The following is a 22540-nucleotide window of genomic DNA, read 5'->3' as shown; positions in this document are numbered from 1 at the left end:
AAGGCTACCCTGCAATGTTTGATCAGCTCTAGAGAGAAGAGGCCTATCTAAAGCAGCCATTCTTCTCAGGAATGGAGGAAACAGTTTCCTTAGAAACAGGGATTACAAAAGAGCTCTTAGAATAGCTTCTCCTAAACTCAGGTTTTCTTCAATTCCAGGCCTCTGATAGTCTTTCAAGTAGAGACATAATATGAATAGCGAGCCCAGCTGGACGTATGTAATGACATGAAGAGAAATGGCAAGTCCATTGCCAGCACAGACAAGTGTATTCAGTACTCGGCAAAGGGCTTGGCAGAGATGGTATTCAACAGATACTGTGCTAAGTGCTTAAATGAACATAGGGTCTACCTGAATTTGAATAGCATAGTAAAGGGAAATGAAACATAAATTAAAGGATCAGGGCTTCAACTCGATCCTGGCATATATTACCAGCTTGGCCGTAGGCAATTTAAATACCTTCCCTAGTTTGTTTCCTCATCAATAGAAATGATGATCGTTATCCAGCTGGTCAACCAAACAAGGTTGTTTATGAATATGAAAGGACCTTGTAAATTTCAAATCCTTTTATAAATATGAAGTTGTATTTTCATTTTCATTTTATCTTTACGGAATGTCTCAAAATGATTACATTTTCACAGCTACGAACGAATGTCTGTAGCATTTAGCATACTGTGCTGTAACTGGTAACTAATTGCTTTCGTCTATACCACCAAGCTGTGAACTCTTGAGGACAGGAACCATGTTTTTATCTCTGAATCCTACACATCTCATGTTCAACAAAAGCTTGTTAAATGAATAAATTGAATAAATGGCACATAAGATTGTTTTCAGCTTTTTTTTTTTTGCTATCTCAAATCTTTTAGCCAGACAGATTTTTTTAAGTTTATAGGAATTTTTTAAATTTTTTTTCTTTTACTTGAGTGTAGTTAACACACAATGTTACATTAATTTCAGGTGTATGACAAAGTGCTTGCACAAGTCTATATATTTTGCTACACTCACCACAAGTGTGGGTACCATCTGTCACCACACAATGGCATTACAATATCATTGACTGTGTTCCTTACGTTGCGTCATTTAATCCAATGACTTATTTATTCCATAACTGGAACCCTGTATCTCCTGCTCCCCTTCACTCATTTTGCCCATCCCTTATTCCCCAATTTATAACCCCCAATTTGTTCTCTGTATTTACACATCTGATTCTGCTTTTTGTTTGTTTCTTCATTTAGGTTTTTTTTAGATTACACATATGAGTGAAATCATAAGGTATTTGTCTTTCTCAAAGTCTGACTTATTTCATCTCATATAATACCCCCAGGTCCATCTATGTTGTCACAAATGGCACAATCTCATCCTTTTTGTGGCCGCATAATATTCCACTGTGTGTGCACGTGTGCATGTATGCGTGTGTGTTATGTATGACATCTTCATTATCCATTTGTCTATCAATCAGGACCAAATCAAAATAAACTTTTACATGGAAAAGAGAGCCAGACATATTTTTGAAAGCATTGAAGAAGAGATTGGTAATTGTATAAATACAATTGCATTTTTTGTTCACTGTAACACTATCTCTGATCTGAGACTTAAAGGAAGTTATGTTTCTTTATAGGGGAAAGGCTCCAGAGCTGCCCACCCCAACTGAGATATAAGCTCCATGAGGGCAGAGACCAGGCTGATTTTGCCTGTATTTCCATCAACAAAGAGCAGTTTCTAGCAGACAGCTGAATGAAGCAGACATTCAAACACCTTACTCAGTCTGTTTCCCAGAAGTTATTTGTTAAATAGATGACACATAAATGAGTAACTTATAAAATTTAGAAGATAGAATGTTGGCAAAGAAACTTAATATTCAGCTGAATACAAAAATAATGCACTAGTTAAACAGGATAATTTTTACATACCTTGCTGATTTCAAATCCAAAGACTTCCTCAAAATATGCCGGCTGACTAATAAGCAATAAGTAAAAAGTCCAGCTTCTGCAGAAGTTTGCAACAATTATTGCATAGACAGGCATAGATGTAAAAAATTTCCTCCATGGAGTCTTGAATTTCTGAAATCCCAAACAGAGAGCCATTCTGACCATTTAAAATATGTTCTAACTTAAATGGGAATAATAAGTGCTTTGCATTTTCAGGATGTATATGTTGGGGCATGAGTAGGAGGTAATGAACAGTTCATTCCAAGTCTAATTAATCTTTGCTGCATGAATAATCATTGGAATAAAAAAAAGATATCAGCCTCTTCTGATTAGATAGTTCACATTTTAGGAATATGTAAGATCCTATGTTTATAGAAAACAATTCCAAAAGCACAGATCCTAGTTGCTAAGACGTTTTTTTGCAATGACAGATCATGACTTAGCTAAAGATCATTGCCATATCAGTGACCTTGTTAGTATCCAAAATATCTTATCTAAAACATTGAAAATCCAATATAGTCAGAAGAAAAATAAGAAAAATTAAGAGTGCAATATTCTAGACCCTGTCTAAAGTCAATAATACGACTACAGATCTAGAAATTCTCTTGAAAGACAATGGATTTCAATATAAATTCTGTGATGCTAAAGTGCAAGGTTCTGTAAAACTCATATGGTATACAGCTGGATTAAAGTGGCCACCCATCACACCATGGGCACATGATAATTAGTTATTTGTGATATTGAAAACATTTCAAAATTAACAACCTAAACATGATTGGTTTTTCTTATGATAACCATTAAAAAATTATACCTAATATTCCTAAAGATCCTCTATATGCCCAAACATAAAGCAATTATCTTCTCCCCCTCAAGACTAATATTTTCAGACCTGAAAATATCTCTCCTATTCTCAAGCACTTTCTCAATGACCTTATTTTGAATGTCAAAATAGAGTTTGGTGAAGAAACAATAGCCTAAAATAACTCTGTTTAACGCAAGGTTGGGATCCTTGAACCGACCAAATTAGTGAAAGAAGAGACAACCATTTTTTGCACAGATTTGGTAATTATTCCTGGATATAGAACCTTAGAATTGCTAGTCTTGATTGTGACTCTAACTAAACCTTTCAAGATCACTTTAAAAGTAATATAGTAAGAAATTATATTTTGTGATCACAAATATATATAAGACAAAAAAGAAAAAGAAACAAAAACAAAAACACAGCCTAATAACATATGAGTTCTGTGGCTTTGAATAAAAATATCCAGTGACAACATCATAGATGAATTTCTTAAAATTGAATATGCTCTGGGAAAACAATGCCAGATAAATATGCTTATTTCACAGGTAATAAAAATTGTCAAATACAGGGATGTCAGCATTGTACTATTATGTTTGTATGAGAAATAACTTCAGAATATTATTAAAAGTAAATAACTTTTTCCTGCTGGGAAAGTGTTTCTATTATTCAGACCTGGAACATCTCTGCTAAGAACTTTTTTCTTCAGGTTGTAAAATATTTCATCAAATGTAAGATATATCTAATTTTATACCTTAAAAATTGTTAGGGGTTGTAGGAGGGCTTATACCGTTTTGATAACAGTGTACTTACTGACCTGGCTGTTTGCTTCATAAGTGTGTTTACAAAAATTAAGCAAGTTGTTTGCTTAAGATTTATGCATTTTTCTGTATACATGTTATATTTAATTTTTTAAGGAAAAAAAAGATTTAAAAGACAATACAGTCAGCTGCAATGTGTGATCCTTAATTGGATGCAGATTCCAAAGAAATAGCTGCACAGGGCATATGAATATAGACCAGGTATTCATATTGGGACTGGGTATTAGAAATTTGAATACGATCTAGGTATTAGGCACTATCAGGGAATTATTTTTAATTGTTTTAGGTATAATAATAGCCCTTAAATTGTGAAAGAGGATTTTTATTTTTTTAGAGAGGCATATGAAGTATTTGTGGGTCAAGTGTTTTAATACCTCATTTACTTTGAAATCATTCAGAAATAAGAAAAGTGAAATAGATAAGGCAAGATGTTAACAACTGTTGCATCTATGCCGTGGAGACATGGATGTTTCTGTTACTGTTCTTTCTGCTTTGCTATATATTAAATTTGTTCACAATAAAAAGCTAAAAATAATAAAGTCCAAGTACAATACCTGGAATATAATCTCATTTTTAATTTTCTTTTGGAGCTTCAGGAAAGTATAAAACATCAATAAGAAGTAAATACTATTTTCAGAAAAGCAGTAAGTTAAGGAAATGCGGAGTTTGAGATTATCTATGCTGTTTTATCAAGCTACTAGCTGCCCTTTTTAATGTCATTTCCAGAAATTGGTTTTCACTTAGACTAAATTTTTAACTGTTTAAAAACAAGTCTGATTTAGACACACAATCTCTCAAGAACTGGCAAGTAAAAGAAGTATATTAAACAATGAAAATATAGGCCGATCAGATCATTTTTGGGCTAGAAATTGAGGCTAAATTCTGAACTCACCATGGATCAGCCTATATTTAGCTTCTGTGCACAGCGACCACTGCTGGTGGGCACCAGAGTGCACTGCCAACACCCATGCCATCCCCACATCACCACTTGTTTCCTAAGTAGCCACCATTAGAAACCATCAGGCCATTTACAGAAGGAAACAGGAAGGGGAAAGTTCTAATGCCAGTCTGTCCCATTCATGGGACTACCATAAAAATACTGTTTTTAAGTACTGAAGTTTCACTTCTGTATGATATCCAATATGGGATTTTTCCTATTCATTAAAGGCCTCAACACTAGTGGCTGATAGACCTTTGAACCTAGGATGAGGTGTCAAAGACAGGCCTTCTCTAACAAATGAAGTAGAGAATCTGCTGGAATAAAATACAATTCAAATGAGGAGAGGAGCCTTTAAAAGAAAGAGAAGCATAATGTTAAGAGACCCTGGTTCTTCAGCCATGCATGGTGCCTTCTATCTCTCAGCATAAGGAAATTGAGTTTCTGTTCAGGTGCTGAATTATTGCACCTATCTAAATACGTGAGTTTTGTTCCCCAGTTTTTAATAGTACCAGATGGCTATTTACCAATTAATATTTATGATATATTGATGTCACGGGGACTAAAATATTTGTATTGACACAGAATGCATTTCTGTCTCCATAGATTCCATTCAAGAAAGCAAATCAGAATAAGGAAAGGGGTTCATGTTATATGAATACTTTATCTTCATAACAATAATCCCGAAAATTGTAAGATTTTATCAATAACAAGATTGTATTATGCTAAGAATATTTTCATGTCAGCTATTATTGACATTCCAATAATTTAAGATTTCTTAAACCACATGTAGCATAAATAGATATGTGTAAAACCTACATTAGACAATTCAATACACTAATAATAGTCCTTTTCATGATTGTGTTAGCTGATCTGGCATTTCCTGTGATCTGAAATTAACAAATATTTGTTGAATTTGTTTAAATTATGGATCATATTGGACTGTTTATAAAAGCTTATTTAGGTTTATAGTCCTAGCTACAGCCAAGGGAAAATTTGATGATTGAGAAAAGATAAAGAAAAAAAGAAGTTATAGGTAAAGGAAGTAGTGACCATTCCTAACTCAGAAAATATGGATGGAGGAAAGAAAACAATCATGATTGACACCAAATTGGTTTCGTTGAATTGGGACTCAGAAAGTAGTTTGGTTGGTCAAAGGGAGGTGAGATGAGGAATAAGAACAGGAATATACACCATAATAAAATTCTTACTTCCATTGCACCTAAAAGATTTGCACTCTCTCCAATGCTTTCTTCAATGTACCTACGTTCTTCATCTGTAATGGTAGGATGCTTTGCAGGACTCTCATAAGACACCAAAAGCCAAAACATGTACCAGATCATTCCAAAGCTTCCTGAAAGCAAAAGTTCAAAAGAAAAAAGGCAAAAATCTATCATAAATGTCCTTAGTTAACCATCATTTGCTGGAATAAAATGATAGGAATCTCATGACAGACACATTCTATAGAATGTGATTTGGAGTTTATGCTTCTCCAACTGACTTCAGCCATCTATGCTTGTGTTATGCCACTAGACTTCAACCTTCCTGAAGGCTGGTCCTGTAGTTTTATCTCTTTATTAAATAACGGTGATACACAGGAAACTCACAATGAACAATTATTGAATGGCATGGTTGGAAGATGTTCATACATCCAACAAACATTTACTGAGCACTTATTATTCCAGGCACTCTGCTAAGTGAGAGGTATTTGGTGCACAAGACAAAATTCCTGTCTTCAAAGAGGTTGAGTTCTTTTCTTATTTGCCTTCCATATGAATATGTGAGTGTATTTCCACACACAAAAAAATACTCCTTTCACTCTCCTACTAGCACCTCCAGGTCTAGTAAACAGACTATTAAATAAAATCTAGATTATTTTAGCCTAAGTGGCTATCGTTCATTTAAAAAAATTCTCTAATTAATGTAGTAACATTTAACACTTTATATGACTCTATACCATGTCATTTTCAGTACCACACTGCTGCCTATGGATCACTCTTTGGGCAGATGAAAGTTAAATACAATAAACTGTTTGCAAGTTCTTCTCCATCCCTTTCTTTAGCACTTTCACTATTAAATCATGCCCTTATTGTGCAATGTAAACCTAAGGAATTAATAAAAGAAAAAATTTCAAGTGGTTTATTCTGGTTTCCCAGAGGATGGTCATTTATTTTTGCCTCTTACCGTTCTTTATCCCTTGGGTAACAGTCTAAATACTCCTGATCTCTCTAATACTTTTTTCCTGCTTGTTCAATCTCTAAGAATTGTTTCTTAATACCACAGATTTTGATATGCCGTGCTTTTTTTTTCATTACCAAACATGACAGTGAACACAACTGGGGGTTAGATAGTATGTGAACATTTGGTAGAGTGTAGTCGTTGTGGCATATGGGTCTCCCAGATTCAAATCCTGGCTGTGTCACTCATTAGATATATGTTCTAATCAATGATGAAATCTCCGTAAACCTCCACTATAAAATGAGATGACTCTTTTTTTTTTTTTATAAGACTGTGGCAAAGAAGGGTTAAAGGAGATAATGCAACTAGTAACTAGCACAGTGGATGGCACAAAAAAAGCACTCAATAAATGAAAGCTCGTGTAATTCAGTAGTAATTATCATTACCACTAACTGAATGCATCTGCAGTGCCAGACATTTAGCTAATTGCTATATATGCATCATCTGTTTTAATGTAAGCCACTATTCAGTTCATATCTTATTAATTTTTAAATTATTAATAGTGAATGTGTGGCTGGCTCAAAGACCTAATTTTTGTTACACACAGTAGGCAAGTGCTATAATGTGATATTTTCAGTGTATCTAATATCTAAATTTTGTACCATTCAATGATAAATATTAAATGAGATACAACTTACATAATGGGATTGATTTTCATGAGTGCTTTGTGGAAATTAATATTCTTCCTTTACCGTCACCTCATATTTTCAATTAAGTAATGGGTTAAATGAAGGCACAAATCAGAGGATTTAATGGCTGGCCATCCTAACTTGTACTACATTTGCTTTAAACTATACACATGTGCTTTAAATTTCTTAGAATTATGGACTCTTGAAAATCTAATGAAAGATATGGATTAAAATCTGATAAAAATATCTCCCCAGGAAAAAATATACAAATGCATGTATGGCTTATAATTTTGAGCATTCATGAATCTAAAACACATCCATGGCTTTTGAACCAGAATAAGAGCTCCTGCTATAAAGCATATTTAATAATATTCTGCAAATATAAGAATTTGCTCTGATGAGAACATTCTGAAATGGAAATGGATCATGCCAAATTTGGAAGCAGCCAGATACTGTCCGGTTCTACCTCATGACTTCATTAATATTTCACATTCTCGGCCCACATCCAAAGATGGTATTAATCAGTGACATCAGTTGGAATCCAGCTCTCTTATATTTCTCTTTTTCTGATTGTTACAAAAAAAAAAAAAAGAATCTAGAGAGAGACATTAGGGGTACTTTGAAGGGGTAAGCTTTCTGGTTCTGGTTAGAAAGTGAACAGAAAGGGACTTCAGACTTAGAGTTTCGGGTCCTTTTTTATTTCCATTTGAAGGTTTCATCGCATTTAATTCTGGAATAATGAAGACGAAAATGTCTGTTGCTGCAGCTGACAGTTAATATTTCATCACAAAACTGCACTGCTGCATTAACCCCACTATTGTTTTCCAGCTTTCTACCCCTATTCAGCCTTGAAAAAAAAGCAGGGTCAGGAGAATAACTAAGAAAGCAGTAGCAAAGAAAGAAAAGTGGGTGCTGCCTAGCTCTTTCCTCTTAATTGGCTATGAATCAAGAGCTAACTTTTTTTCATATTCAAGGACAATATATGTCATACATCACAACGTTGCCACCAGCAATGTAATTGTTTTTAAAAACAATAAATACCAAGGTAGGGAGAATCATAAAGATAAGACATTTTCCTTGATCTTCCCAAAATATGAACAAAGGATTATTAATGGGGGAAACGTGAGTAAATGCAGGAGTCTATTCAGTGATCTATCACTTTGTTTTAGTTTACATACATTTCTTATAACTTTATTGTAGAGAAATGCAACATACCATAGACATAGAATACTGAGGACCAACCAGTATACTGTACAAGAATGCCAGCTAAAGGCATTGCAATCACAGCTCCAGCATATGAACCTAAAGTAGAAGGGAGAATGGGAGGAAGGTAAGTGAAATAAATACAAATTCTGACTTCATCTCACGTTTATTGGTTGGCTCCCACTAACACATACTTGCACACTTAGGTACATGCACACTTGTACCCCTGTACCTACAAATACATATATATGTCTACATACACAGCCAGTGATACAGGACTACACAAGTGTATCTGACCTACTTCCCTAAGACACAAAAAAGGTATAAAAATAATAAGACTATAATAAAAAAATAAAGTAAAAAGACTATGATAAAATTATTTATGAATATATTTGAAAACTTAGATGAAATGGATCATCAACTCCTAGAAAAATACAAAATGCAGAAGAGATAGAGGATTTAAGGAGACCAATAAGAATTAAAGAAATTGAACTGGTGGTCAAAAACCTTTCCTCATGCACACACACACACACACACACACACCCCAAATGGTTTTAGAGATGTGCTTTATCGACTTTCGGTTCTTATCCAAGTTGTTCCTAAACTTTTACCTACCATAATTCCATCTGCATGTGGTACTCACCACAAAAGGAGGTGGTTGCCAATCTACTCCTCTCTAGAGGAGGAGCCCATTTGCTCCATATCCCATGACATGCTGGGTAGGTGACGCCCTGTGATGGGGGAAGATAAATATATCACCATTTAGGATGCAGGGTAACTGAAAAATAAGCTCATTCCCTTCTCTGAGGCTATCTCTTTCAAATGGGCCCAAGGTATTAGAGAAAGCTGCTACTCACAGCTCTTTGCTAATTCCCTGAAATTTCACCTTAAAAACTTTCAGCCCAGATCAAGTAAGACATGGCTTTTTAGTGACCTGTCCAAATTCTCCCCAACCCTCAGGTATTACTCCATTCATCTGCAACTCTGAACAGCTCGAGGAATGTGAGAGGCCTTTTCTTGAGGCATTAAATACAGTGATTCCCAAATATAAGGAATCCATACAGAAGAAGGTAAAGCTTAGATCCTTGAAGCTCACACTTCCTAAAAGTAGTATCTAGAACTTAAGATCTTTAAAATAATTATCCATTTTGTGTTATTTTGATCCTATCAAGTTTATCTTTCTTTTTTGGAGAGAAGGGCCTTAATACTTATCTGATTTACCTACTCTCACTATACTTCAGGAGAATTCTGAATTCCCAAAGAATATAGTCAATGAAACGTTTTAGTGAAAACTCAAATCATGATTCGAGTCCAACGGGAACTTGGTATAAAACTCCCAAAAGGTATTAATTCAGGTTATCACCAGGAAAGGATGGACTCAAAAATTCTTATCATAGCACATTAACAAAAGTGTTTGTCCTTTTTATTTTTTTAAGTTAAATAGTCATTAAACATTTCTTTAATACCACTCAATTCTCAAGAAGAGGAGACGAGCAGTCACAGTTGTACTTTAGCATTATTTAAACACAAAATATCTGATTGCCCAATTTTCCAATTTTTAAGCATACTGTGTAGACACAACCTTATAAAATGTTTATTTGTAGATCAAGACAAAGATAGCCTGCTGGTTCTGATTAACATGCCAACCTTAAGATGATGTCATCCTGCGGTTCCATACCTCAACAAGTCCCTGCAATATCCTAACAAAGATGACACACCCATAATGCACTCTGGCTGCCGATGGGATTAGCATATTCAGAGTAGAGGTAAGAAGTATGGCAGCTCCAAAAACCCTGAAAAAGAAAAGGAGTTAGCAGATCTAAATATCTCAGGTCAAGTTAATTAAAAGCAATTTTAAGGTAATAAGAATAAAATGTGTTCTGGACTTGATTGACTAGCCACTACAAATAAAGACCTTGACCATCTTGAAATGTTATATTATTAAAGCACAAGAAATAAAAGAAAGACTCAAGAAATCCAGTTATATTTACTTGTATTTATTTTCTTCATAGATCTAAGCACAAATTGCAAATATTTGACAAATCATTGTACGTGTTTTTGGTTTATATCTCAGTCTACGATGTCAGCTGCTTACGGGCAAGAGGATTTTTTTTTCAGGTATACTGTTATATCCCCAATACAGCACAGTGCCTGACACATAGTAGATATTCACTGAAAAGTTGTCAAAAAAATCATAAATGCCTAAATGGGCTTATGTCTCACATTATACAACTATTTTCAACTTTCTTAAAAGCTGCATATACATAAAAATGTTATGAACAGAATTATATTTTAAATACCCCAAGAAATCTCATGATCGGATCCAGCAGCACATGTATTTATAGTGAAAGTTACTGTTACTTAATACATATTTTTTTCTTTCTTTTTTGTGCGAGTGGGGATAGTGTCTGAGGCACACCTCTAGCTGTGTGCGTACACACAATACGTCAGAAAAGAATTGCTTTAGCTATGGTACTCACACCTTCATCTATCTATAAGGAAAAATTCCACTTTGTTTTCAAAATATCTTCCACAATGTTCATACTAAGTAAGAAAGATATTCCCTTAACTGGGTAGCTTTAGAAATATTCTGTTGCAGAGAAGTATGGGAACACACTATCTCTAATGAGCTAATTTGTGCATCCTGTGCAAGTTTTCTCAAGTCGACCACTGAGCCTTGAATTCATTGAAGATTGTTGCCTCATAGAAGCTCTGATTCTTCCATGGGGCACATTTAAGTGTAAGAGTTAAAGCCTGGAGTTTCTGAAAGGGACCTTGGTCATTATTAATCAGCTACTGAAATTTGAGAAATGACTTTATGAAAGGCTAAAGTGGATCAGCTGTTTTTCTATGAATCATAGATCAGGTCAAATACTTTTGTTTACTTCATGTAACCTAATATCTGCCTGTCCTCAGTGGCTTCTCAGGAGGTAAATATCCTGTTCCATTCTTCCTTTTTGCTGTTTGCTGAATAGGTATCTTTAGGTTTGAGTCAAAGAATGACTTATTTCCTAAATGTCTGTCACAAAAGAGGAACTTTCTATTTCTAAAAATGATTACTCTCATTAAAATGCCACCCATCCAGTGACATTAAACTTCTGCCAAACATGGATTTGTTTTTTCAGAAAAGAAATGCAAAATTCCAATGACCTGCCTTTATAAAATAAGAGTCCAAAATTGGTACAAAAATTGATTTAAAATGTATTGTCATTGATTATTACCTTCCAGCTGAAAGAATTTCAACCTCTCTTAAAAATGCAATCCGAACGTGGCTGTGTGCAAACCCCAGGACATTTTGGAGGCTTCCTTTAAGACTGATAGGAAGCAAGAGAAAAGGTATAGGGCATGTTTCCTGGACCTAGTGGTAAATGGTGTCTGTTTCCAAAGGCCAGTGTGATGCACATGTTTCTACTGTTCTGGAAGTATTAATGTTTTACCTGTGTAACAGGATGAAGGCAGGAAGGGCAAAAGACACTGAAGTTTTGGTCATGTGGGTAGGCTGTCTAGGTCCTGCCAAACTCACTCTGCTGTATCCTGTAGCTGTATCTCACTTTGCTTATTATCCTCAACACTAAAGAGACTGACCCTGCTGCAGGCTTTAAGGATAATGAGAACCAGAGCTACATAATGCGACGGCACTTTTGAAGGTGTTTGTATGAGTTATGCATCTACCCCATTCAGCCCTTCAAAAGAATCCTTTCAAACTGTTGTCCATGAACCAGCTGCAGATTTAAAAATGCATATCATTAAAATGCTTATTAAAAATGCAGATTTTTCACACCAGAGTTGCCAAATCAGACTATGCTGGGAGTGAAGCCTGAAAATCTGTGTTTTAATAAGAAATCCAGGTGATAATTTTGCATGCTAAGGTTTGCCAAAAAACAAACAAACAAACAAACAAACAAACAAACAAAAACCACCATAAGGTATATATCCAGGCTTATCTAATATGTGTGTCTTCTTTTCCAATAATTTTTTGAAAGTATGATGCATGAAGTTTACTTTTTATGAATATAACTTTCAACCATCACTTTCTCCCCATTTGAAGCGTTTTTTTTTCACATTTATTTATTTTTGAAAGACAGAGTGAGACAGAAACGCAAGCTGGGGAGGGACAGAGAGAGGAGACACGGAATCTGAAGCAGCCTCCAGGCTCTGAGCAAGCAGTCAGCACAGAGCCTGACACAGGGCTCGAACCCACAAACCATGGGATCATGACCTGAGCTGAAGTTGGACGCTCAACCAACCAAGCCACTCAGGAGCCCCATGAAGTGTTTTAAAATATGGCTGTCTCTAGAAATGTCAGGAGAGATGACTTTTACCCATTCTATAGCTCAGGATTTCTCAACCTCCACACTATTGATATTTCAGGACGGATGCTTCTTTGTTGTGGGACACTGTCTGTGCATTGTGTCATGTTTAGCAGCACCCATGGCCTTTATGCACTAGGTGCAGTAGCATTTGTCCTCAAGTTGTAGCAACCAAAAATGTCTACAAAAATTGCAAAATGTCCCTTGGGGGACAAAATCACCCACTAGTAGAACTGAATCAATTATGAACTGTTCATTAAGCATCCATTATAGTTAGACCTAAATCTAATAAATGCTTCTTCACCTTGCTAAACCCCAGGCTAACACTTCACATGCCATAAAATCCATAGCCACTTAACAACCCAATGACATGGATATTATTAATATACCCATTTTAGAGATGACGAAACTAAGCCTCAGATAAGTGAGATCATTGGCACAAGTCACTAATCAGTTCCAAGTAGAAGAACCCTGGTTCAAATCTAGTCTGTCTGATTCCAAAGCCAGTAGGTTTTACCACTAGGGTTTTCATCTGATTATGCATACATGTAGTCAGTAATGTGTTTCAGGATTCTAACTGTAAATTTAAGTAGTAATCTTCACAAACCTACTTGAACTCACTCTACTATTCCTGAAATAAAACACTAATAGATCATTTTCAAAGTTTACTTCTCACTCTCACCCTGAAGAGTGTTTGTAATAATATAATCATGTGGCATGTTTAAATGCTTCCCACTTGCAAGTTCCCAGATTCTTTTAACTATCCCTTTTTCATTATAGTTGCTATTGGATCATGAAAACACATTGACTTTTTTTCTATTTAAAAATGAAATCCATCAGACTTTTCAGAACCTCATCTTCTTTTTAAAATTTTATATAGTTGTTATCCAAATCAATATCCAAGTACTTACAAATCTATCAAAATTCTTGCCCAGTATGAGAAGCTTTCACACCTTCTCTTCCTGTGCTACACACAGCCAAAATTAAAGCAGCCACTTCACTCAACATTCATTTATGCATTCACACTCCAATTCTTTGTGAGACTGTATTTAGAGTAGGGTACTGTGCTGAGGAGGGAAAGGAAGCTAAACCTTACAGAGCAATTACTATACTCTCCACCTACATTAATTCATGTAATCCTTACCTCTCTGAGTCACACTTTCTTCTCATTTTACAAATAGGAAAATGGAGACAAGAATTGTGTAAGATAAAAGCAAGCAGTAGAGTGGAGATTGGAATCTAGGGCTCTCTGACATGAAAAGCAATGCTCTTTCACCAATATGGTGCTACTACGCACTCAGGAGAAAATATAAGAATGGCCCTTGGTGTAGTAAGAGAAAGAACGAGACAAGTAGCAAGAGACAGCTTAAGCCAAAGTTCATAACAGGTGTACAAATGAAAAGCAAAAGAAGGAAAATACCATTCCAGCTGGGGTGACCAAGAAGCAAGCCCTTCGTAGGGGTACTCTCAGGTTGGGCCTTGGAAGATGAATTGTTGAAGGAAGAAGGAAGAAGGAAAAAGGAAGAAGGGAGAAAGGACAAGGAAAAGGAGAAGGAGAGGAAGAAGAAGAGGAAGAAGGTGGAGGAGGAGGGAGAAATTCCAAAAAGAGGAAATGGATCAGCAAAGGTTCAAAAACATGGAAGAGATTTCATTATATATCAGAAACTAGAAACTATTTAAAATGGCTGGACATGGTGGTACCCTATAGGCTGAGTAAGAGAAGTAAGAACATCAAGGGTGAGATTATGAGCAAGGAATTAGTACAGAGGGTGTGAGGAAATGCAGATTGAACAAGGAGGGGAAGAGCAGAGTCTGTAAGTCCATGACATCTTGGACATAATGTAGCTTAGAGTGATTAGAGAAGATAATTGATGATCAAGCCCTTAAAGTGCAGTAAACACAAAAGCTGATCAGAATTAAGGGGCAAGGGATTGTTAAGGCCAGGGAGACATAACGTGATCAGGATCCATGTAAATTTAGGCAAGATGATGGATTGCAGAGGAGCAACGTGCCAAAGTCACTAATGGTGATAGGAGAAATAGTGACATAAACATGGTACAGGAATTTTTATGACTCCAGCTGTGTCATTTAATAACTATGTAACTGGAAAGTTATGTAACTTCTCTGGGTGTCTGATTCCTTGTCTATAAAAAAGGGCAGAGCTGTGTAATGGTCAAGAGCACAGATTCTAAGGCCTGGGTTTGAGGTTTATTTCTGTCATTTATTACTTAGTGATCTTGAGCTGTTTACTTAACTAACTATGCTTCATTCCTGGTCTACAAAATGGGGACATTAACAGAACCTATGTATTATTACAAGTAAAGCACCCAGAAGAATGTCTGGCATATCATAAGCATTTAAGGGGTGTTAAGAAATGTACAAAGAACTATTAATAAATTACATGTCATAGGACTGCTGTCAGACTAAAAATAATGCACTTAAAAGGCTTAGGCTGGTGCCTGGCACATAATAATAAATCCATAAATATGAGTCAGTCAAGTAGAAATAATAATAAATAGCCAATGGTTATTGAATTGTTAGTGTATGTCAGTCAGTGTTCCAGATTCTCATTTTAAGCTAACAATAATATCAGAAAGCTGCCACTGTTATCCTTATTTCACAATAGAATAACTACGTGCAAGTGAATTTAAATAACTTGCTACAGTCACATAGATATAAGCGGAGAATTATGGTTTATATTTACTCAGTCTGGTTGTAGATCCTAGATACTTAACTGCTAAGTTCTACGTACTCTAACAGCAGCATAACTAATACTTACACTGTTCTGGCAGCACCAGATAAAATAACAACAACTTTGAAGGACAAAAACTTGCTGAATAATGGATGATAGCAGCAGTGAGGAGGAAAAAAAGGATTCTACTCCTGTCCTATTTTCCAAAGTCATTAAATTGAGAAGCTTATTTAGAGAGGGTTTTGTCTTCCTATGAGCAAAGTCTAGGTTTTAACAGAGAAATGGAAGAAATAGAAGTAAGTATAGAATACAAGTTCCAGAGTATAAAATAGTGATTTTCAGATTTCATCATTCATGATCATCACCTTAGATGGCTTGTTAAAACACAGATTTCTGGGTGCCACAGCTTCTGGTTCAGTAGGTATATGCGGGTCCTGAGAATTTGCATTTCTAACTAGTTCCCAGGTGATGCTGATGTTACTTTTCCTGTCTTGAGAATCTTTGGTTTAGCAGGACTATGCTAGCTCTTCCCCGAAGACATCACAAAAAGGACACATCTGGGGCAGAGGTGGGGGGACAGGCCTAAAATGGACAGAGGTAGACATAAGTAGAAAAGGGGGGGTTGCCTTTGACGATAGAGGGGAGTGGCAAGAATGGAATGGAAACATCTGCTGATAGAAATGATATCACTTACAAAATATAAATTGTAATTTGATGGTGGGATCAAGACCAAAAGTGAGGTTCTCTGGCCTAATTTTGACTGCCCTCACTGACCAAATTGACTGAGCAGCTGCCATATTTTTCTTGGGGACATAAAAACAGCACAACATAATACTGAGAATAAAAGCTGCAGTTACGGTGTGTGATTTCAAATTCCAACTCTAATTTCTTTCTAGTTATAACTTTGGACAAGTTATTACTTAAATTCTTAGAGAATTTACAAATTCCATTTGTAAAATGGAAATAATAAGTTTTCACACTTCAAAGGACTATCATGGAGATTAGATAAGTCAATTATGAAAGAGGACAGTGCCTGGTTCATAGCGTGTGTATGGTTTATAAATATCATCTATCATTACACAGGAATTTCCCAACATTCAATAGAGTTTCCAGAGAATTGTTATTATTTGCCTTTTTTTTTCCAGAATGTTTTTGCCCTAGTTAAATAGTATTATTTCTATAACAACGGACCCAGAGTTGTTCCGTGTCATCTTGAAATTCTAGCAGCTTAAAGTGTATGAAGACATATACTGAAAATTCCCTCTCCCCTTCTGAAGACATACAGAATTGATTGAACTGCATCAGCCGCTCAGTCTGTGCCTCAGTAGAGCATCTAAAATATCTGTCAGGAAACAAAACATTTTTTTAATGTACAGCATTGTCTAAATGAATTATACCTGTCTTAGTATCCCTCCACCCTATCCCTAGTAACCACCCAACACACACACACACACACACACACACACACACACACACACCTCTTTTTTCAGCTAATCTCCTCTCAGATATTTCTCAAGCACTGTAGATTGCTTTTATAAGACTTAACTCAAGAGATCACATGTTCCCTTACCCCCTGCATTATTTGTGTCTCTTGGAGAACACAGTCAGGGTCCTTATCTCACTTCTTCAACCCCTATGATGCTAGCAGAATGCTTTGTAGATGACATGCTCTTAAGAAATAACCATTCAGTTACTTTTGTAGAAAGACTGTAAAGAGAAGGCAATGATAACTTCCCTTCCTGAGATGTGTGTGATAACAGATTCTTCTTTGAACCTTTGTTATCCCAAGATCCTTTTCAATCAATTGACCATTTGTATGTTCTTGAGCTTTTAGTAGGAATGAACTGCTGTTCTTGGTATCTTAATAATCCTAGGAAGCTGAGTTACTCTCACAGAATAACTGTAGGATGGCAGCTATGGACTAGAATTTAGAGTATTCCTGTGGATAAATCCTCACTTGAGATAGTTGCTGAGTTCAAGTATGTGGCCCAGCCTGGCCTCATCCTTAAGTCTTCTAAACGACACTGTAGAATCTCCTGAAACCAACTGCCATTATACTTTGTTTATTACAGCATCCTCATCAGCCTTTGAAACCACTCTTTCTAAAGCTCTGCTTTCATAACTAAATTAGATGGTGATGTTTCAGAGATGACATATTGTCCTCTTGAAGAATCCTACCATTTTTCAATATTTAATATAGTTGTGTATATTGTATGGTGCTTGATAATCATTGGTTTGTTTGGCTTGATGTTCCAAGAACAAACATAAGCATTGAATATATTTTTGGTATCTCAACAGAAGGAAATCTATACACGTAATACTCATGTGAGTTTCATGATCTCTAGCACTGGTTTCAACTTTGACACATAATTGCATCTCATAGTACTGCTGCCCTGAAAGCAGTTTCCACCATAATAGGCTTTCCAGATTTACCCTCTGATTAGAAGACTTGTGTAAAAACCAAACTCATGCAAAAAAAAAAAAAAAAAGCTGTAAATTATTCCACAGCCATGTTCTTTCCTATGGACCTAGCCCAGCACTAAGTAATACAGTGAAATTTTTTAAGACACTGGTAAAAAAATGTTTTAAGGAACACAAGGCAAAGGTATTTAACAGGAGAAATGTGTTTAGAAAAGAAGCACATCCTTTGAAATTAGACATACTGGGGTTGATACCCCAGCTCTTCCTCTTACCAGCTAGTAATATTTGAGGAAATAATAGCTATACTGTGTTCAGTTCTCTCACCAGTAAAACAAGTGTTAAGAATGTCTGCCTTCCAGAGTCTCTATGAGGAAGAAAGATCATGTATATAAAAAGTTTAGTGACACATGTATTTAGTATTCTATTCAATTTCAATTTCATCTGCCTCCTGAAATGGGGAACTAAGGCAATTACAAAAACAATTAATAACTCATATCCTCTCTCTTCCTACCCCAATACAAATGTACTATTTAGGGAGAGGTTGAAACTTTATCCCTGAATGATCTACTTCACATTGATGGAAAAGCTTTTCTGATATTCACTCAGGCCTGTCCATTGTACATGGTTAGAGTGTCTCTTCCATATTTCCTTTCAGTTGGGCTGGTTTTATTTTTCCCCACATTATTCTAAAAGCTAGATTTCTAGACTCTCTTTACAGGGAAGGAGAAGGCTGTCCTCTACTCCATCATATAAATTAAGCAATCGTGTTACTGCTTGACCTCAGTAGGCCTATGCTGCTTTCCAGGTTCATTTTTACAATTTTTTTTTGTCTTTTGAAATTTCATTGTGGGTTTTTTCAGGGACATTTTCAATGTTTCTCAATAGGTTAAGTGCTAAATTTAATGACATCAAATAGTAACGTAGTTTATTTGAGAATGTTTTAACGAATGGCGATTACAGAATAGAAATGTAAGACTCTATTCAATATAGGTAACCAATTACACATTTGTAAAAGTAAGCTGACTTCTGATTTATATTGTCAGGTTTGTTTTGTTTTGTTGTTTGCTTTATAATCCATGTCAGTCAAGAAATTCACTTAAGGTCTGATGCACCACTTATTCCAAGTAAAGGTGAATAATGTATAGGCAAATAAATATTATACTTCACATCAAAAAAACAATTTATAGAAATAAATTTCCCCAAATAAACATTTTCCATGTTTAATATATTATTTTACTTTCTGAATTATAAATCTAGGTTCTATAGAATATCACGTAGTATCTATATCAATATATGTAATCTCAGGCAATATATTCATGTCAGTACTACACCTAAAAACTAAATCATCATTGAAAATTCTGGCAAATTACAAAAAAATTTTCTGCAACAAACTAAACCATTTATTTCACTTAACAAATAATCAAGCCATAGAGTTATTAAGTAGATAAGTATTGCCGAACTTTCAATTCCAAACAGTAGGCTGAATCTCAACTAGCATATTTCATTTTGCCTAAAGTCCTTCTCCTTATAATGGACAGTTAAAGTCCTACCTGAAAAACCCACTCAAGTGTGAATATAAGTCAGAGATGGGTGTCAGTAACTGGGCCAAGAAAAAAAAGGCAAAGAAATGAAAAATCTGAACATTTCAATGCCTTAAGAACAGGATTAGAAACTGATGGGTGCTCTCCATTTCTCACAGAACATCTTTATAAGCTCTGTGAAATAAAATAAGGGCCATTTGCTTATTAAGATTGTTTTTAGGGGCGTCTGGGTAGCTCAGTCGGTTGAGCGTCCAGCTTCGGCTCAGGTCATAATCTCATGGTTTGTGAGTTGGAGCCCCGCATTGGGCTCTGTGCTGACAGCTCAGAGCCTGGAGCCTGTTTGGCATTCTGCGTCTCCCTCTCTCTCTGCTCCTCCCCCACTCGTGCTCTGCCTCTCTCTCTGTCTCTCTCTTTCAAAAATAAATAAACATTAAAAAAAAGATTGCTTTTAAAAATGATAAACTACTTGAAAGCTACTTAAAATTGTTGTTTTCCTCACGATTTCTCCTGCAGCAAATGACACACTAAAATGAATTTAATTTGCCTATTTTCAAGTTAAAACCTAATTTCTACTTGTTTTTCCTCTACTTGTTACAACACACACACACACACACACACACACACACATTTCTTTGTCTTCCAGTGTGAAATGATCATATTCTCTTACACAGAATAATTTTAAGAACACTGGTGTGTGTGCATACATGTGTGTGCACCTGTGAGCACATACATGTGTGTATGTATGTGTGGTAGGAGGCTCTGCATTACTAAACAGATTCCCCAAATTTAAAAGCATATAGTACCCCGATACAGAAATGTTTGGAAAAGCAAATGCATTTGCTGAAAACGTGCATCACCCGCTGTCTGATGATTAACATTCAGTGTGGTCCAGAGTGAGTTAGCTGTGAAATCCTCAGTCATATTATTCTCTCTGCCCCCCAGCCACAAACACCCTCACCTACCAAGCCCACCCCACAAGGATTTTCCTGGAAGAGATGACAGGAACACTGGTGACCTGTCACTCCTACAGATGCTATCCATTTTCCCGGAATCAATCAATCCATTTCCATTTGGGCAGTGGCTTGTCCCTTAACAGGGAACTAGTGTTCCTCACCCCAGGTGTGGCACTAATCCTTTCCTAGAGGGTCTGTAAGAATAGACTGATTCAGGCTGTTTAATCTATTTAATATAATCAAATCAGGGCTCAGGCGCCTCCCTTTGTCACATCTGATGCCCCGGTCCCATATTTAAAAAGGAATACACAAGCACAAGCCAGCCCTCTGGGTCCCTTGGTACATCATTAAGTTGTAAAAATGACTTCATCACTCATGACAGAGAAATGAGACAGCCCCAACAGTGGCATATGGCAGCGGGAGAATCATTCTACCAGCTGCCCACCTGACTCTCTCCTCCCTCAAAATCACGTCCCTCCCCTCTAGAGGCTGCCTCTGCACTGCAGTAGGTTGCATGTGGCAGCCGCAGGGGAAGCCAGAGCTAGAAAGGGTGAGAGGAGAGAATAGAAGGAAAGAGAAGCTCAAGCCAGCAAACCACGTGCAAGCCCTTAGGGACCCCTCCCCCTCTCAATCCATCTATTTGTCTTGTGCAAAGGGTATTTTCTTTTGTCAGAAAAAGGAAGGTCTCTTCTGTGTTGTCCCAGACACATAACCTAGAGAACCCACAATAAGAAGGTGGTGAGATGCTTGATAGGCTGCTAAATGAGTGAAATAGAGTCACCTCTGGCCCTAAAGGACTGGATGATGATAAACCATTTCCACCGCAGTAGGATGGTGGTTTCTTGCAGCAGCTTTATGTTCACAGTCTGAATTATTTTCTTACACAAAAGGAATTTGCAAATGTTTCTCACTGGAAGGGTTCATGAACCCCTGCTTGCAATAGAGGTAGCAATGGACAGGTAAGTAGAGAAGAAAAAATGGTGATGGATGATAGGTAGACAGAGAACGTTTGTATATGTGCTTGGTAATGATGCTTAAGAATTCATTTCCAATGCTTATTCCAGTAAATAAAGTACATGTTCAGTGTTTTATTTCTGTGAAAGAAAAAGAATAACACCTGTAAATTGTTCCTTTCTGGGCTTAAAACATGAAGATGTTGAGTTTAAAATATCTTCACTCCTCTTTTTCTGAAAATCCCTCACACATGAGAATTTTTCAGAATCAGGCCAGTCAGAATATTTACCTAAAGTATACCAGATTTCATTTTTATAATTGCAAATTCAACATTAGGTAACAGTTTTAAAATCCATGCATTTGAATTTGTAGATTTTTTCAGTATAAACCAGTCTCTCTTTTGGTATGAATTAAGTTGTATCAGTCAAAATCCCAAGGAAAAATCCCTTCTTTTTTGCAGACAAAAGGTCTAAAGTACCCCACCTCTCCCCCCACCCCCAGTCATGCTCAAACCTCTATAATCTTGCAGGAGCCCACACTGCCAAAGGGCTAGGTAGGGAGAAAAAGTTCTAAACACTGCTTTTTCCTATAGACAATCACAAGTCATTTGTTTAAGTCGTTACCAAGTTTGGGTTTTGTCTTTGGCAAAGAAAAGAACAGAATCATTCATATGGATTCGGGAGTCTGTACACACACACACACACACACACACACACACACATACAGTATGTTTTTCCTACCACCAAAATCTAAGGATCCCTTGGGCTTGCTAAAGACTTCTCCTTCTAATTCTTGGATTTCTGTCCTGGATTTGGGGCATGATAGATTGTAGGCACTCACTGAGAGAGCAGATGGCTCAGCTTGCTGCTGAAAGTGAACTTTGTGGTGAAGCACAAGGTATCAGGCAGAGATGTTAAATTTCAGTGTAAAGATAGACTGAGGTCATGCATTCCTGGACACCTGAGTTTTAGTCCCAAACTCTTGGTGATCTTGTGATCCCTGATTCTCTGTTTCCTTTCCTGGTCTCTAAATGAGAAGATTGGATTAGATGACCCTTATTCTGCTTTACTATGGGCTCTTTCTGTTAGCCAAAGTCCACTGTTCAATCTCTTAATTC

General features: G+C 36.3%; 1 protein-coding gene across 1 annotated transcript in view; it reads right to left on the bottom strand.

Moving 5' to 3' along the window:
* Window positions 1-22540, bottom strand: part of SLC17A6 (solute carrier family 17 member 6) — a 40223-nt gene that overhangs the window by 8569 nt on the left and 9114 nt on the right. The window contains exons 5-9 of the mRNA XM_042958097.1: window positions 10231-10345; window positions 9196-9283; window positions 8565-8651; window positions 5694-5836; window positions 1908-2057 (exon numbers count right to left, since the gene is read on the bottom strand). Coding sequence (XP_042814031.1) covers window positions 1908-2057; window positions 5694-5836; window positions 8565-8651; window positions 9196-9283; window positions 10231-10345 — 583 coding nt within the window. The remainder of the gene's footprint in view (window positions 1-1907; window positions 2058-5693; window positions 5837-8564; window positions 8652-9195; window positions 9284-10230; window positions 10346-22540) is intronic.

This window comes from Panthera tigris, chromosome D1 (genome assembly GCF_018350195.1).
Source record: "Panthera tigris isolate Pti1 chromosome D1, P.tigris_Pti1_mat1.1, whole genome shotgun sequence".
NCBI classification, from domain to species: Eukaryota; Metazoa; Chordata; class Mammalia; order Carnivora; family Felidae; genus Panthera; species Panthera tigris.
This window is presented reverse-complemented; position numbering and strand designations above follow the sequence as displayed.